Raw genomic sequence first — 18939 nt, forward strand, 5'->3', positions numbered from 1 at the left:
ATTCAGTATTAATAAATACTAATTTCAGTGACTAACATAGTTTTTTTTCTAATCTGATTCAAAACAGATGGACAAGAAGAGAAGAAGCTGACTTTTATAGAGTTGTATCTACGTTTGGAGTAGTTTTTGATCCTGACAGAGGCCAGTTTGATTGGACAAAATTTAGAGCTATGGCTAGGCTACATAAGAAAACCGATGATAGTTTGGAGAAATACTTGTACGCATTCATGTCCATGTGCCGGAGGGTTTGTCGTCTTCCTTCCAAAGAAGGTATTTATAAAATTTCTTTATTTCCATGTTTCAATCAAGGAAGTAAATTTACCAAAATTCAAAAATTCCCGGTTTATCTCATTTATATAATAGTTTAATCTATCTTACTCAACATGTCGGCAATTTTTCAGAATTATAAACTATGCCTAGAGTCTCTATCCTACTTAATCATACTATTGGGTCATCGGGAAAGTCATGACAGTTTTGCATAGAAAAATACATCATGACTTTCCCAATGACCTAATATTAAAAGGAAATGTAAAGAGAATAAAATTATACACTCAGTTTTAAGATAATAGCTAGTGTCAGTCAGTTGCAGTGGCACTGCAGAAAGGCAGTACCCTGTGATGCTGAGGCCACATGGAACGATCCCAGGCTCCTGTCCCCGGATCTCTGCATATGCCAGGCACATGTGTGCATGCCCGTGATCCTGGCTGGCTGCGAGTGGATTGCAGCATAAGGCCAAAATTGGGAACACCTCTCTCTCACATGCTCTCCATCTCTCTTTCTCATTGAAGAAAAATAAATAAAGTTTTATAAAGAAAGAAAGGAATAAAATAGCGCATAATGGTAGATTTATGATTAGGACAAGATAAAGGATACCCTTTTTTTTTTTAAGAATTATTTTATTTAACCTTATTTATTTTAATTTGACCAGAGTGAGAGAGAACGGAAGGAAGCAAGAGAGAGAAGGGAGGGGAGTGAGAAAGCAAGTCGCCAGTTCTGGGAATTGAACTGTAGTTGACCATGTGGGAGTCCAGAGCACCACACTACCTGCCAGCCCCAAAGAACACCCTTTTATAAATAGAACTACCCTATATTTTAAGTCCATTTGTATAGGAACTGCACTAGAGGGATTATTTACTGAATAATTTTGTGAGGAATTTGGTCCCAAATTGTAAGACATTTTAAAAAATTTTGGTAGAAAGGCTCTCCAGGTGGGACCAGCTTTCTGTCTGTCTGTCTCTTTCTGGTGAGTGCACACACCCTATAGCAAAAACTTTAAAAAAAAAATAATAAAAAAAACTAATCGGAAGTATTGATACTTAGCTGAAGAACTATTCTGGGTTGAATTTCATTGCCTTCAGCCCAGAGAAATAGCAGCAATTCCTCTCAGTAAAGCTATAAGACATTGTCTCCATTCTTTATTGAGTATGATATCCGTTAAACCTTATGGTCTCCTATTCATATTTACATTTCATGGTAAGTGATTTGGGGCCAAACAGTGGCACAATGTAACACTCTGCAAGGTTGACACATGTGGGAAGGTTCTAGGTTCATGTTTGGAGACCTTCCTGAGAATACTGGGTACATGCCCATGATCTGAGGCTGGGGATGCTTTCTCTCTTGGTCTCTCTCTCACTCATAGAAGAAATAAATAAACTTTAACAGAAGAATATAATCTGCATTATAATGAAATTTTAAAAACATATGTTATAAGTCGTTTATAAAAAAACTTAAAATGTCACGTATATTTACTTTACTTCCTAACAAATTTATTGTTGATCCACTGAATAGAGTAGCCAGTCACTGTTGTGCTCCTTAACAGAAATACCAAAGGCTGGATGATTTATAAAGAATGGAAGTTTATGGGGCCAGCAGGTGGCATGTGGTTAAGGTGCTGGATTCCCACGTGACTGACCATGGTTTGTGTCTCAGATATGGTGCCTTACTTTCTCATTTTCCCTCACTCTCTGTCTCTGTCTCACTCCTGTCAAATTAAAAACTAATAACAATAAAATTAAATGAATAATTCTTAAAAAAAAAAAAAAAAGAAAAGAAAAGAAAGAAAGAAAGAAAGTATAGAGACCAGCAGATAGAATAATGACTACATCGCTGGACTCCCATGTAGTCGACCACGGTTCAAGTTCCAGACCCGGTAGCTCATGCTGGGCACATGTGCGTGTGTGCCCAAGATCCTGAGAGGGGAATGGAGGAGAAGGGGTTGCGGCGTGGCCATCCTCCACCCGGTGGTGATTTCTTCCTTTCTCTCTCTCTGCCTCTCTGTCTTTCTGGTGAGTGCACGTGCCCTATAGCAAAAACCTCTCCAAAAAAAAAGAAGAAAAGTTGGTTTGGCTCATAGTTCTGGTGGCTGGAAGGTTCAAGAGCATGGGGCCAGCATCTGGCTGGTCTCTCGTGCTAAGTCACTACATGGTTAACAGAAGCAGAGTAAAGCAGGTACACAGAAAAAGAGGGAACAACCTGCAGACAACCATCTGCTTTCCTAACAACCCACTTTCATGGGAACACATTCCCACAAGACTGAGAACTGACTGCTTCCCTCAAAATGGCATGAGAGCAGTACACTCTATCCATGAGTACACTCATAATCCACACTGCCCACAAGGCCCCTGCTCCTAAAGATCTCACCAATTCTCAACACCATTACCTTGGGGATCAAGCTTGTGACACCTGAACCTCAGAAGGATAAGCCATATCCAAACCATAGCACTTGATTACCAAACCCCAGGTAATTCAGGGTAAGTTTCAGTCAGTTTTCAGGTTTGTTGGAAGATCACATAGTTCTAAAAAGATAAATAAAAGGGGCCAGGCAGTAGAACATCCATAAACACACAACACTATAAGGCAGTCCCACATGGAAAGGTTGCTAGTTCAAATTTGGAGTCTTTTCTGAGTATACTAGTGTGTGTGTTTGAGTGTGTCCATGATTCAAAAAAACCAGAGAGATAAAGCAAAGTATTGGGTATTTTATTATTTGTGGTTGACAAGAGGCTCTCAATTTTTTCTTTATTTTCTTAATTCTCATCAGCAATATAATCATATAAACAGACTCATCACTTTTGATCCTAGTTTTAAAAGAAAAGAAAATTATTAATTAATAATCTTTACAAAGGCAGGATTTCACTGTTAGAAATATGAGTAAACTTTTACTTTAGATCAGAATTTCCCAGATTTCCTCAGTTTACAGTATCCTTATTGTCTTAGTAATTTTTTTCTAGCACCTAACACCAAAAGAAATACTTTACAGTTCTGTTTTAATGAGTAATCCGTCCAAACAACATAACAAATTTTTTTTGAGTTTTTTTTTTTTTTTGTTATAGGGCATGTGTGCTCGCCAGACAGAGACAGAGAGACAGAAAGCGAGAAATCACCCCCCCCCCAGGGGGGATGGCCACACCGCAATCCCTTTTCCTCCATTCTCCTCTAGGGATCCTGGGCACATACATACACGTGCCCGGACCCGAACCGCGGCTGACTACGTGGGAATCTAGCGACATAGCCATTACGCTAACTGCTGGTCCCTATATTCTAAAATTTTAATAATTGGAATATACAAAGAAAAATTAATACTTTCATTTCTTTCTTAGCCAAATTACTTACTAACAGATATATGCACCTGTCAGACATTGTACGAGTACTCAAATCTTGAAAGTAGACTGAATACTTAGTCTTTTTTCCTATTCTATATTGATTTTTGCATGGTCCTTGATTTTTTTGAAAAACTTTTTTATTTTGAAGTACTTTTTGACTTACAGAAAAGTTACAAAAGTCAGAGAATTTTCATAGTACCTCTCACTCTGACTCTCCTAATGTTAAAATCTTAAGTGACCAAATATAGTAATATTTTCAGACTAGGAAATTAATGTTAGTATGGTGCAATTAACTAATCTCAATTCCTATTTGAATTTTACCCATTTTTTCACTACTGTCTATTTTTTCCCCAAGATCCCACATTGTGTTTGTTGCCCTTTTTCCTTAAACTCTTGCAGTCTGTTAACGGTTTCTGAGTCATTTCTTGTCTTAATGGACTTGATTCCTTTTGAAAAATATTGATCAGTTATTTTGTCATATATCACTCAATTTGGATTTGTCTTAGGTTTCCATATGATTGGATTGAGGTTAAACATTTTGGAAAAAAGTTATCCTAGAAGGCTGCCCTTGTAGCATAGTGGTTAAATGCTGAGCACTGGGAGACAGATCTCACATGGCTGACATTGGTTTACATCCAGGCCCCAGTGGCTTGAACAAAAGGTTGGGCAAGTGTACTTGAAGCTCAAAATCTTGGTAAGATGGAGTAAACGGAAGAAAAAGGTTTGTGGCCTGACCACACCTTATTGGATGTTTTCACTCTCTTTCCTTCTCTCCCTCTCTGGCAAACGACACATGTCCTCTAGCAATGCTTTGTTTTGTTTTGTTTTTAATCTTAAAGAGAAAAGAGAGTACCATAAAAATGTTACATCTTGCTCTTCTTTTGCTCTCACCTTAATGGCGGGTGGCGGCTGCTGAGCTGGATGCAGATAACCACTGCCCGCATGGGAAAAAGCTTTTCTCTTCTGCTTGTCTCCGGAGCTGGAGCGCGCCAGCATGTCTGTGGTAATGCCCAATCGCTCACAGACCAGCTGGCCCCGGGGTGTCAACCAGTTCGGCAACAAGTACATCCAGCAGACCAAGCCCCTCACCCTGGAGCACCATCAGTCTGTACCCTCTTACCAATTATACTTTTGGTACAAAAGAACCCCTCTATGAGAAGGACAGCTCTGTCGCTGCCAGATTTCAGCACATGAGGGAGGAGTTTTATAAAATTGGAATGAGGAGGACTGTGGAAGGGATTCTGATTGTACATGAGCACCGGCTACCTCATGTGTTACTGCTGCAGCTGGGAACAACTTTTTTCAAATTACCTGGTGGTGAACTTAACCCAGGAGAAGATGAAGTTGAAGGACTAAAACACTTAATGACTGAGATCTGGGTCAACAAGGAATGGGTCATTGATGACTGCATTGGAAACTGGTGGAGACCAAATTTTGAACCTCCTCAGTATCCATATACTCCTGCACATATTACAAAGCCGAAGGAATATAAGAAGTTGTTTCTGGTTCAGCTTCAAGAGAAAGCCTTGTTTATAGTCCCTAAAAATTATAAACTGGTAGCTGCACAGTTGTTCAAGTTGTATGACAATGCACCAGGATATGGATCCATTATATCTAGTCTCCCTCAGCTGTTGAGCAGGTTTAACTTTATGTTCAACTGAATTTCCGCACAGTGTGTGAGCACAGCTATACACAGTGTAGTGGAATAAACGTGGTAGAAAAGTTTTTTTGTTTTTACCTCTTTCCTGATCCCTAAATTGCCACCTACTTTTTACTGTTTGTATAGTAAAGTTTAATATGAAGAACCGGGTAGTGATGCAAACAAATGTGGTTATGTTTTATTTACTTAGGGTTCTACTCATTTTTTGTACAATATTAAAGAAAATGGATTCCTATTTGTATTTTTTTAATTTCTCATTAAACCTTAAAAAATTCTTATAAAAAAAGTTACATCTTCACAATGTATTGTTACAGGGCTGGTGATGTCAGTGTCATTTTGCTGTAATGATGTTGACTTTAATCACTTGGTCAAGGTAGTTTATGCTGAATTTCTCCATCGTAAAATTACTGTCTTTTCCCCTATAGTTAAGAAATATCTTGAGGAGATGAGACCAGCAGGTGCTATAATGGTTACGTAGCTGGATTCCCACATAACCAACTACAGTTCGAGTCCCAGACCCAGTGACTTAAAATTCACACTGGGTGCGTGTGCATGCATGCCCAAAATCCCAAGAGGATAATGGAAGAGAAGGGGTTACAGTGTGGCCATCCTTCCGGGGGGGATGGGGGGGCTTGACTTCTTACTTTCTATCCCTCTGTCTCTGTCTCTCCAGTGAGCACACAAGCCCTATAACACAAATCTCTCTCAAAAAAATATCTTGAGGAACCTTACAGATTCTTTCTTCTTTTCACCTATTAATTTTAGTATTTAGCAGATACTGAGTCTTGTCTACAACAGTTTTTACTATTCTGCTTCTAGGAAGAACAGTGTGTTTCTTCCTCATTTACTGACTTAATTTTTCATAGCAGTATGGGTTCATAGATATTTATTTTATTCTATGGTTTATAATCTAATGTTATCATTATTTTTTACCTAGATAAATTTGACCATTAGGAACTCCTCAGGTTGGTTCCTGTTATTATTTCAACAAGCTTTTTTATTTTTTTTTAAGCACTTCCAAATGCCAGTAACCTGGCTTTGCAAAAAGGTGATGACGTGGTGGTTGAAAAGCTAGATTCCCACGTGGTTTACCATAGTTCAAGTCCCAGACCTGGCAACTTAAAACTCAGCTGGGTGTGTGTGTTTGCATGCCCAAAATCCTGAGAGGGGAATGGAAGAGAAGAGATTGCATCTCCCCTCAGAGATGATTTCTCACTTTCCCTCTCTGTGTCTCTGGGGAACACACACAGAGACCAAAACCTATGGCCAAAACCTTAAAATAATAATAATAATAATAATAAAGATAAGAACTTGTCAAAAGGAACATAGCATGATCTAATTCTAATATTGAAATGGAAGTACCTCAAGTTAATTGTTGGTGTGGTGTTTGACAGATGTGCCAGTGTTTCCTTTGAAATTTAAGAAAGCCCTTGGTGCCCCAGTGAGTTCACTGCAGTGCACCAAGGGTAGTTTGAGATATGGCAACTTTTATCTGTTTGTGAATTTCATTTAATAGTTCTAATTTGTCCTTGAAGTAAGTTAGGGGCCTGCCTTGTGGCCTAGTGGTTAAGGGAGCTTGATCCCACATGGTCTACTACAGTTCAAACCTAGGCCCCAGTACCTTGAGAAACATGCAAGGTGTGTGTGTATGTGTGCCCAAAATCCCTACAGAATAAAAAAATGGAAGAGAAGGGATTGTGTCATGACCACATCCCATCAGGGGAGGTGTTTTCTCTTTTTCTCTCTGTCTTTCTCATGTGTGCACACACGTGTGCATGAGTATGCATGCCCTCTGGTAGCTTTTTAATATGAACAAAATAAATAAGGTGGAACAAGTGTTTTGGTTGTTTGGGATGTTTTGTTGTTAGTTGTTTTGTTTTTGTTATAGGGCACTTGTGCTCCCTTAAGAGAAAGAGAAATCACCCCTGGGGAGATGGGTATACTGTAATCCCTTGTACTCTGTTCTCAGAATTTAGGGCACATTTGCACAGTACCCAGCATATTTCTCAAGCCTCCGTGTCCAAGACTTAAGCCATGTAGTTAGCCATGTGGGATTCAGCCATCTTAACCACTATGCCAGTCACTGGACTGGAACAAGTGTTTTTTTATTAACATTGGCATTATTAAAAGCATAGCTAATAGGGAATATTTTTAAAGTCAATTCCTAGTTATATTGATGTACTTCCAAAATAATTTTATATTATACTTACTTCCAGAAGATCCAGTGTGTTTTCTGACATGATTTTTTAGTACTACTTTTTAAAACTGTCTCCTTATTTAAAAATATTAAAAAGAGGGGCCAGCTGGGGCTGGTAGATGGCATGATGGTTAAGGTGTTGTACTTCCACATGGCCAACCATGGTTCGAGTCTCGGACCTCCTGGCTTACTTTCTCACTTTATTTCTCTCTCTGATCAAATTAAAAATAATAATTAAAAAAAAATAACAAACAAAATTAAGAAAATAATTCTATTTTTATTTTAAAAAGAGGGACCAGCAGGTGTCATGGTAGTTGGAGCACTAGACTCCCATGTAGCTGACCGTGGCTTGAGTCTTGGACCTGGAGGCTTGCTTTCTTGCTTTCCATTTCTCTGTCTGTCTCTCTTTAGTGAGTGTTTGTGCTCTATAGAAAACTGAAATATAATAAAATAAAAATAATTTTTAAAAATATATTTTAAAAAATTTAGACACCAACTAATGATAGTGAGTACAGGTACATTTAAGAACTTGCTCTATTTAAATCTATGAATGAGTGGCCGGCAAGTGGCATGGTGGTTAAAGGCACTGGACTCCCACATGGCCAACCACGGTTCAAGTCTCAGAACTGGTGGCTTGCTATCTCACTTCCTCTCTCTCTCTCTGTCTCTCTCTGATCAAACTGGAAAATAATAATGATGATAATAATAAATAAAGTTAAATAAAATAATTCTTTAAAAAATAAATCTATGAATGAAATATCTTTGAAATTAATATTTTTTGTTCTTGTTTCAAAACAGAATTGGTGGATCCAAGTATTTTTATCCAGCCAATAACAGAGGAACGTGCTTCTAGGACTTTGTATCGCATTGAACTTTTGAGGAAAGTACGGGAACAGGCCCTTCGACATCCACAGTTGTTTGAACGCTTGAAGCTTTGCCATCCAAATCCAGATTTACCAGTCTGGTGGGAATGCGGCCCTCATGACAGGGATTTGCTTATTGGCGCTGCTAAACATGGGGTGAGCCGAACAGACTATCACATTCTTCGTGATCCTGAACTCTCATTTATGGCAGCTCAGAGGAACTACAATCAAAGCAAAATGGCTCATTCAAGGACTCCTACCCCACTTTTACAGCAATATCAAGTAGCACTTTCTGCTTCCCCTCTTACCTCTTTACCTAGGCTCCTGGATGCTAAAGGTATTATTCTAGAAGATATGAAAGTTAAAAGTGAAAACCTTAAAGAGGAGCCTCAGTCATCTGAAGAAGAATCTATGTCTTCTGTAGAAACCAGGACACTAATAAAGTCTGAGCCTGTAAGTCCAAAGAATGGTGTTTTGCCACAGGCTACTGGAGACCAGAAATCTAGTGGAAAAGGTGAAACAGACAGACGCATGGTTGCAGCCAGAACAGAACCCCTAACCCCAAATCCAGCTTCTAAGAAACAAAGAGTCCACAAAAGAGGATCAGAATCTAGTTCTGATTCTGACTCTGATTCTGAGAGATCATCCTGTTCTTCCAGATCATCATCTTCCTCGTCTTCCTCCTCTTCTTGTTCCCACTCTCGTTCAGGTTCCAGTTCTTCTTCATCCTCATCTTGTTCTTCAGCATCATCTTCATCTTCGTCGTCCTCTTCTTCCTCTTCCTCATCATCCTCTTCATCTTCATCAGAAGAAAGTGACAGTGAAGAAGAGGAAGTCCAAAAGCGAGGTATATGCATAAAGTAATTTTGTTATTTTTAAGACAACTTTTCAAGTGAAAATGAAAAGAGCTTGATCAGATAACTTAAACATGTTTAAAATTGCTGGCTTAAATTTTATGTGTACAGTTTTTCTTAGAAAAACACTATTGAGAGACCAACAGGTGGTGTGGTAGTTAAGGTGCCAGGCTCCCACATGGCCAACCACAGTTCAAGTCCTAGACTTGATGGCTTGAAATCATGCCAGGAGTGTGTGCATGTATCTCCAAAATCCCAAGAGGAAAGTAGAAGAGAAGGGATTGTATCATGGGTATTTCCCCTGGGGAGTGATTTCTCACTTTCCTTCTTTCAGTCTCTCCCAGGCAAGCATACACCCTATGGTAAAAGCCTAAAAACAAAAGAAAAACATTATTGAAAAGGAATCTAGAATTATTGGTACATACTCCCTATTCATTATTCAAAGTATTGCAAAATATATTACAGAAATTAGAAATTTTATACAGTATTTTTATATTTTGGTGATTGCCTTAAATTTAATATTATATTTTCTCCAAGTACATGTTGATTAATAAGCAAATAAAGTATAATATTGTATAGCAGTTACCAGGATTGTTAGATTAAATAAACCAACTAGACTATCACAAGCCATACATGATGCCTGTCTACTCAGAAGGATATAGGATAAGAACCACAGTTTGTCCATAGAGTAGTGTTAGGTGGTCTTCTCCTGCATGTGTCCATGTCAGCAGTCCAACAGTTCACATACAAGGAATAAATTGACATCAAGCATATGTGGGAGCTACTGTGGCTTAAAGAACATCATACCCTACAGGAGCCAGTCTCCTATAACAATTCTAGGCATAACTTTTAGGTTGTCACAAAGTACATGCCCAATTAATTCTAAATCACCTTGTTTAGAAAGTTATGGTATCCTATCAAGTATTGATAGTCCTCCTAGTCCAGATGAAATCTACCAATCAGAAGTCATTTTTCAAATAATGAGGATCCAGCCATGGTTGTACATGCTGCTAGGATGTTGCACTCTGCAGTCTGAACCACATGTGAGGCCCAGGTTTTATTCCCAGTCCAACCTAAAGGCTGGAGCAGTAGTATGCACTTGTAATCCTAGCATCCCAAAAAGCTGAGGCAGGAGGATTTGAAGCTGCCCTGGGCAACAAAGATAAGATCCTGTCTAAAAAAAAAAAAGGTATAGTGACATGTGCCAATAGTAACAGTCTCAGCTAGGAGGCTGAGGCAGGAAGATTGTGACAGTGAAACCCTGTCTTAAAAAATAAAATAAATATATGGGACCAGCAGTTAGCGTAATGGCTATGTTGCTGGACTCCCACGTAGTCGCGCAGTTCGAGTCCTGGACCCGGTGGCTTAAACTCACGCCGGGCACATGTGTGTGCATGCCCAAGATCCCAAGAGGAGAGCGGAGGAGAAGGGATTGCTGCGTGACCATCCCCCATGGGGAGTGATTTCTCGCTTTCTATCTCTCTGTCTCTCTCTGTCTGTCTGGCAAGTGCACGCGCCCTATAGCAAAAACCTCTCAAAAAATAAATAAAAATAAAAAATATATATATTTGTTTTTTGGTTTTGTATGTTAGGTGAATTTTTTCCTTTTTTAAAAACCATTTGTTTTTATTTCTAACTTCTTCATTTTCAAATACCAAGAGACTTTGTAAAGTTCATGGAAAAATGAATGAAAGCGTTGAGTTTATTTTGGTATGAAAAATGTTTGAGCCTTTTGGCTGGAACCACCATCGTCCAGTAATTAACCAAAATGACGAACACAAACGGAAAGAGGAGAGGCACCCAATATATGTTCTCTAGGCCTTTTAGAAAACGTGGAGTTGTTCCTTTGGAACATATATGGGAATCTACAAGAAAGGTGATATTGTAGACATTAAGGGAATGGGTACTGTTCAAAAAGGAATGTCCCACAAATGTTACCATGGCAAAACTGGAAGAGTCTACAATGTTACCCAGCATACTGCTGGCATTGTTGTGAACAAACAAGTTAAGGGCAAGATTCTTGCCAAGAGAATCAATGTGTGTATTGAGCATATTAAGCATTCTAAGAGCAGAGATAGCTTCCTAAAAAGAAGGAAAATGACCAGAAAAAGAAAGAAGCCAAAGAGAAAGGTACCTGGGTTCAACTAAAGCGCCAGCCTGCTCCACCCAGAGAAGCACACTTTGTGAGAACCAATGGAAAGGAGCCTGAGCTACTGGAACCTATTCCCTATGAATTCATGGCATGATGGGTGTTAAAAATAAACTAATCTGTGGTCTATAAAAAGAAAAGAAAAGAAAAGAAAATGTTTGAAATCCATGTGTAGTTTTTCATAATACACATTTTTCATAAGTTTTTTGATGGCCCCTCATTTTTCTGAATAATTATATAATATTTCTAAGTATATATAAAATTGTTTTATACAGTCTTTTTTATATGGTCATAATTATTCTTAGCAGAAGGTACCGCCCATGTAAAAGCCTATGATGAAGAAAGTGTTGCATCACTGAGCACTACCCAGGATGAGACCCAGGATAGTTTCCAAATGAACAATGGAACACCAGAGTCTGCTTACATCTTGCCAGGTGGATACATGCTGGCAGCCTCATACTGGCCAAAGGTAAAGGAATAATTTATTGTTAAGATAGCTCATTTTTAAATATTTTCTTAAATTGCTTGGTGGTATATATTCTTACATGGAAAAACAGGTCAGTATAAAATACAGGATTACATTTCAGTGTTAACATCAGAAGTATTAATTAGTATTATCAAAATTAGTTCCACTTTAAGATGTGTGCTTCTCAAAATAAACTTAAAATGTTTAGAATGAAAGATCATTTTATGGGTGGCAGGGTGTTTAAGAGCTCTGGACTCCCACATGGCTGACTGCAGTTCGAGTCCTGGACCTGGCGGCTTGCTTTCTCACTTCCCCCCCTCTCTTGTTCTGTCCCTCTCCTGTCAAATTTAAATAAATAAACAAATAAATAAACAAACAAAAAATCTTTTTTAAAAAAAATATTTTATATTAGTTACAAATTCTAATTTTTTTATGAAATAGGTCCTTCAGCTGAACCTTTTGAATAAATTTATCATAGCCAGTTGTCACCTAGAAAAAAAGTTTATTGTCATTTTCCTCCCACCTTAGCCTCTCTAATAGCTGAGACTATAGGCCCACACTACTGTGCCTGGCTTATAGGGTGGGCTGGAAATTGAACCTGGGCCTCCCATGTAGGCACAGCCTACTGAATAGCATGGCTGGACTATGTTTCTAGTTTGTAAAATTCTGTGGTACTCCAAACCAGGTCTTTGTGTCAGTGTATTAAGCGTCAGCACAGGGACTAGCAAATGGCATAATGGTTACGTTGCTGGACTTCCATGAACTTGACTGCAGTTCGAGTCCCAGACCTGGTGGCTTAAAACTCACATTGGGTAAGTGAGTATGTGTGCCCAAAATCCCAAGAGGAGAACAGAGGAGAAAGGATTGCAGTGTGGCCATACCCCTGGTGTGGGGGTGATTTCTCACTTTCTGTCTCTCTGTCTCTCTCTCTCTCTCTCTGGGAAGCACATACATGTGCCCTATATCAAAAATCTCTCTAAAAAAGGTGTCAAATCAAAATTTTTTATAAAGTAGCATTTCAACCATGTACTTCTCACTGAAATATCAGTGTTGACATTTCATGTGACTTAACCATAGGTTTTATGAAAGTAAATTAGTATATCCTACTACTAATAAAATAACTTTAAAAATTTTTTCAGAAAAGTTTATTTAATCACATGTACATTCAGTAGCATAAAAAGCTAACATTGGATTACTACAGTTCATCCACTATGAGACTGAACTAGTAAAGGAATACTTAACTTCCAGAATGGGAAATGGGAGAATTAAGGAATTCTCTACTCTTTTATATACTACTTCATTATTTGAATTTTTTATAAGAAACCTGTATTACTTATATAGCTATTAAAATCATAAGATTAGAAAACTTACCTTTTTAAAAATTTTTATTTGTTACTGTTATTTAATTTTTGCTGTAGGGCATGTGCACTCACCAGAGTTGGGGTTGTGGGAGTGAGAAAGCAAGCCGCCAGGTCCAGAACTCGAACTGTGTGGGCCATGTGGGCGTCCACTGCCTTTACCACCACACCATCTGCTGGCCCATAGAAAACTCTCTTTATAGTATATTTTTTAATTTCCTCAGAGGGAATTTGTACTTGAATACTTCTTACAGAATTGTAATAAGTATGTGAGAATATTGATACCTACATACATTGTACCTGGATTATATCTACCAAGGCTTTTGGGCTATTGGATCTCCAGAGATCTAGCCAAATTATTAAAATTATATTTTGATATTGAATGCTTTTCTAGGATCGTGTGATGATCAATCGATTGGACAGTATTTGTCAAACAGTTCTGAAAGGGAAGTGGCCTTCAGCTAGAAGAACTTATGATGCTAATACAGTGGCTTCTTTCTATACCACAAAACTGCTGGACAGCCCTGGAGCAGCCACAGAATACAGCGAGACCAGTGTACCCACTCCCCCAGGTGCTGGTGTTAAAGAAGAGCATGATCAGTCAACACAGATGTCAAAGGTGAAGAAGCATGTACGAGAAAAGGAGTTTACAGTGAAAATCAAAGACGTATGTGTATTTTTATTGCCCTAGGGCCTGATTGCGATTGCGGTGTGCAGCATGCTTTTCCTGCAAATGGCTGCCTGCTCTTACTCTTCCTTCCTTCACGTACTTTTTTCCTGGTATTTGATTATTTCTTTTTGATATCCAGGTTATTAAACTTGAATATTCTACTAGCGGGATCGTCATTTTATATGCTTCTCTCCCTATACTTCCGAAAATAGTTCTTCTGCTGATCAAGATGCTTTCTTAAACAGTGTGACAGTACCTAACTATTTTGGTTCTTTTATATAATTTTTAAATGGTATGTCAGTGCACTTTCTGTTTTAAACATTTAGCATGCCCTGTCATCAGTAATGTTTAATTTTTTAATGTAATTTTTGAAGCTTTATTATTCAATGTTTAAAATGGATAATAGCCTCCAAAATGTCATACATATAATGTACATAGATGTTTATCTGATGCTGAAAGTGATACAATGTACTAGTCACATGAAAAACTTTGTTTTGCCCAGACAAGTATATGTAGTAACTGGCTTTTATTCATTAAGATAGAAAGTTTAGTGTAACTTACACACTTTGATTAAAATGACTCATTTAACTGATGCATGAATGAGAAGAAAACACTAATACTGTCAGGATTTTTACCCTTTTTTCTATGTAAAAAATTCTTAATATCTTTCCATGGGATTTTTTTTTAACAGTTCCTGTCTTGATAATTATATTTGTTTAATAGGAAGGTGGTTTGAAGCTGACATTTCAGAAGCAAGGGCTTGCTCAGAAAAGACCATTTGAGAGTGAAGATAGTGCTATGGGGCAGCAGCAGTACCTCACTAGACTTCGGGAGCTTCAAAGTGCATCAGAGACCAGCCTCGTCAATTTTCCAAAATCTGTGCCAGTATCAGGTGAATATGCAAGTAATCATTGTATTATTATGAATTATTCCTTATCATTTCCAAATCTTCTTTCATAAACCCTTATAGTAAAAATTCATTTTTTCTTTAATGTTAGGACCTCTCTTAAGTCTATATAGAAATCAGTATAATTTAAGTCTTAAATATTTATTAGAACTTTTATTGTGACATTTTAAAGCAGAGATGGCAGTTTAGTTTTAGGAGCTGTTATATTTTGGGTGAAAACATCATTTTGCCAAGTAGCTTTTTACAGATAAAAGTTCAACCAGCATTTTAATATGAAAGTATTATAAAATTATGAATTATAAAACAAACACCTAAATCACAAGTTAATGGTGTATACCAGGTACCAGTATGTACAGTGTGCATTCCAAAAATCCCAACAGGATAGAAATGGAGGAGAAGGGATTACAGTGTGACCTGCCCCATTGCGGGCACTTTCTCTCTTACCCTCTCTTTTAGGCAAATACATGCACCTTCTGGCAATTTTAAAAATATGTTTTTTAATAAATAAATGGTGATTGGTAAAATAAATTAAAATGATAAGTTCGAGAAAGACCTTATAGATAATAAATACCTAATAACATCTATAGGATATAGGGACTACTTATGATTGATCCTTAAAATCTTTTTTCATGGAATACTTACAGGACAAAGTATTTTACTACCTCAGACAGCCCTTTCTATTGTTGGGCAGCTCTGATTTTTTTATTTGCAAGTAAATTATGCCTGCTATAGGTTCTTCTCAATGATCGATGTTCCATCTTTTATTTGTTTGTTTGTTTTTTATTTGTTATTACTACTTTTTAATTAGACCAGAGAAAGTCAGAGGGAGAAAGAGAAAATGAGAAAGCAAGCCACCAGGACTGGGACTTTAACCATGGTCAGCCATGTGGAAGTCCAGCACCTTAACCACCACACCACCTGCCAGCCCCTGATGTTCCATCTTTAAAGGCAATACAAAATTAACCTAGTCCTATGTCTGCATTATAAGTTTTAATATTTTGGAAGCATTTATATCATATCTCCCCTTGAAACTACCTGTATTTTTTTTTTAACTTTTAGACAATTTGAATCAATAAATATTTCTTAAATCCCTAATTGGTATAATGTGCTATGTCCTCTAGAAACATTGAGGAATACATTAGACATTGTTTTTGTTTGATCTTGATCTGTGTCTCTTTTAAGCATGGTGCCAAGAATCGAGAATGATACTTAAGAACAACTAAGTCTCAATGTGTGTAGACCTTAGCATACTGATCTTCAAAAATGCTGTTTTTTTTCTGCAATAGAGTACAGAAATTTTAAAAAATAATAAAAAAGCTAGTTTTCAATTAAAGCAGATGACTGGTTTAAATTTCCTCTTACGTAAGGCTACGGAACTCTTGGAACTCTATTATAGTGTTCTGCTAAATTTGGTTGCCATTGCAATACTTGAAAACATTTCAAGACTCTCACTGTGTATGTTCACAATGTGTAGAATTCCTACAATTTGGAAAAACAGTGTGATATTACTCAGGCTATCTTGAGTTAATCACTGTTTCCAGTTGCTACTATTACCACTTTCTAATTGTAAATTAGTTTAGCTTCATCATTATCAATTTTATCTCTTATAGATTCATTAATATTCAGTTTAATTTCCAAATTACTAGACTTCAGACATCTGTGAAATGCAGCTCAAATATGAATCAACCATAATTCTATTCCTGAAGGGTAAATCCCCAAAATTATGCTTTCCAATGACATTTTTATTAGCAAGAAGGTATTTTTTTTTTCACCAGAAAATGGGAATAGATATAGGAAGATAAGCTCTTTTTGCTCAACCTAAGTAGAGATTATTAATACCACTGCTTGGGCCAACCAGAGGCATGGTTGTTCATCTGGCTAGATTCCACATGACCAACTGTGCAGTTCTAATCCAGAACCTGGTGGCCAGAAAACATACTGGGCATGTGTGTATGTGTGCCCAAAAATACTGAGAGGAGAATGGAGAAGGGATTGCATCATTGCCATACCCCAGGGGTGCTTTATGACTGTCTCTCTCTGATAAGTGCACATGCCCTATAACAATTAAGAAAAAAAAAAAAACTCCTAGGGACCAGCAAATGGCTTAATGGTTACGTTGCTGGACTTCCCACATAATCAACTGCTATTCACGTCCCAGATCCGGTGGCTTAAAACTCACACCAGGAGTGTGTGTGTAGATCCCCAAAATCCTGAGAGGAGAATGAAGAAGAACGGATTGCAGCATGGTCATCTTCCCTAGGGGGTGATTTCTTGCTTTCTATCTTCCTGTTTCTCTCTTCTCTTTCTCTCTCTCTCAATGACTTTTGGGTTAAGGCAGGATTTTTTTCCCCCCCCCCCCCCCCCCCCCCCCCCCCGCCGCCTCTCGTGAGCATATGCACCTTATAGCAAAAATCCCTAAAAAAAAATTTTTTTTGAATGCCACTATTTTTACACTGGGAGCTCCACTATAAAGTAGCATTGATGCTTTGCCATCTGAACTTTTTATTGCTATTCTAGGAAGATTGTACAGCCTTTGCATCTAAATAGTACTTTCTAGATACTGTTTTTAATAATATCAATAGTAATTGTAATACTAATTTTGCAGCTATATAAAGTATGTAAAAATCTGAAATACTAACACTATGTAAAGTTTTTACCTAAGCATTATGTTTCATCCATCTTAATAATTGCAAGTGTGAATCTAATTCTTTCTACATGGCTTTTGGCAAATCTGTTAACATTTTTTAACCTTTTTTGCAAAATGCAGGGTGGATAGAAGTAGACAAGTGACATTGATGGGTAGATTAAAAAAAAAAAACAACATAGATAAACTGTGTGGTAAAGAACTTGGCACAGAATTAGACACTAAACAGATGTTAAGATTGATTACTTAGGGGCCAACCTGTGGCATGGTGGTTAAGGCAGCTGGATACATGGCCAGCAGCACGATTCCAGTCCCAGACCTGGATTGAGAAACATGCCAGGCCTTATGCATGCATTCCCAGAATCCCGAAAGGAGGAAGAGATGGAAGAGAAGGGATTGTGGTGTGACCATTCTCCACGGGGGATGCTTTTTCACTTTTTCTTCCTACACACCCTCAGGCAAATTTTAAAAACAAATTTTAGAATCAGACAATTAACCAGTACTATTGTTGAAATTCTTCATTTTCTAAAGGCAAAGCCAAGAAATGTGGGGTTGAATTCTGTCATGTACTAGCTTTTATAATATTAAGCAAGTGATTTAATGTTTCTGATCTCATTTATAAAATGCATTTAGTGAGGGAACCAGCAGTTAACGTAATGGCTATGTCGCTGGACTCCCACGTAGTCAACCGTGGTTCGCGTCTTGGACCCAGTGGCTTAAAACTCATACCGGGCACGTGTGTGTGCGTGCCCAAGATCCCGAGAGGAGAATGGAGGAGATTGTGGCATGACCATCCCCCCTGGGAGATGATTTCTCGCTTTCTGTCTCTATGTCTCTCTCTCTCTCTGTCTGGCGAGCGCACGTGCCCTATAGCGAAAATCTCTCCAAAAAAAAAAAAAAGCATTTAGTGATACCTCTGTTTCTGTTCTCTTTGATGATTTGAGGTAGCACTTGTGAAACCTAGTCCAGTTTTGACAATCAGTCGGCATTAAGTAGAAAGAAGCTATTTTGGGGAACCAGCAGTTAACGTAATGGCTATGTCGCTGGACTCCCACGTAGTCGACCGCGGTTCGCGTCCCAGACCCAGTGGCTTAAAACTCACACCAGGCGCATGCGCGTGCGTGCCCAAGATCCCAAGAGGAGAATGGAGGAGAAGGGATTGAGGCATGACCATCCCCCCCCGGGGGTGATTTCTCGCTTTCTGTCTCTCTGTCTCTGTCTGGTGAGTGCATGCGCCTTATAGCGAAAACCTCTCCAAAAAAAAATAAAAAAAGATTTTAGAAAGAAACTATTTTCATTATTTTTGTAATTAACACCTAAGATAAAAAACAAGATAGATTTTATAAAGTAAATTTTCTATTTTGGATTCTAGCTTAAAATGAATAATGATGTTTATTGAAATCACTCTTAGAAGTAAGTCAGGGTAGTAAGAAGTCAAGGTAGTATATTTTTAAAACAGGTAGGATATGTTTGTAAATACATACTTTGGTATATAAACAAATGTTTTGGTATATATACAAATGTTTTTCAATAGATCATTTTATTAAGTACCTCTCTTTTTTTATACAG

General features: G+C 37.9%; 1 protein-coding gene and 1 pseudogene across 1 annotated transcript in view; both read left to right on the forward strand.

Moving 5' to 3' along the window:
* CHD9 (chromodomain helicase DNA binding protein 9) overlaps positions 1-18939 on the forward strand; it is a 352905-nt gene that overhangs the window by 313784 nt on the left and 20182 nt on the right. The window contains 5 exon segments of the mRNA XM_014587776.2: positions 68-270; positions 8258-9169; positions 11634-11794; positions 13544-13816; positions 14543-14711. Of these exon segments, the coding sequence (XP_014443262.1) occupies positions 68-270; positions 8258-9169; positions 11634-11794; positions 13544-13816; positions 14543-14711 (1718 nt within the window).
* On the forward strand, positions 4525-5363 carry LOC102475484 (cleavage and polyadenylation specificity factor subunit 5 pseudogene; annotated as a pseudogene).

This window comes from Tupaia chinensis, unplaced genomic scaffold (assembly GCF_000334495.1).
Source record: "Tupaia chinensis unplaced genomic scaffold, TupChi_1.0 Scaffold000235_1, whole genome shotgun sequence".
In the NCBI taxonomy this organism is placed as follows: Eukaryota; Metazoa; Chordata; class Mammalia; order Scandentia; family Tupaiidae; genus Tupaia; species Tupaia belangeri.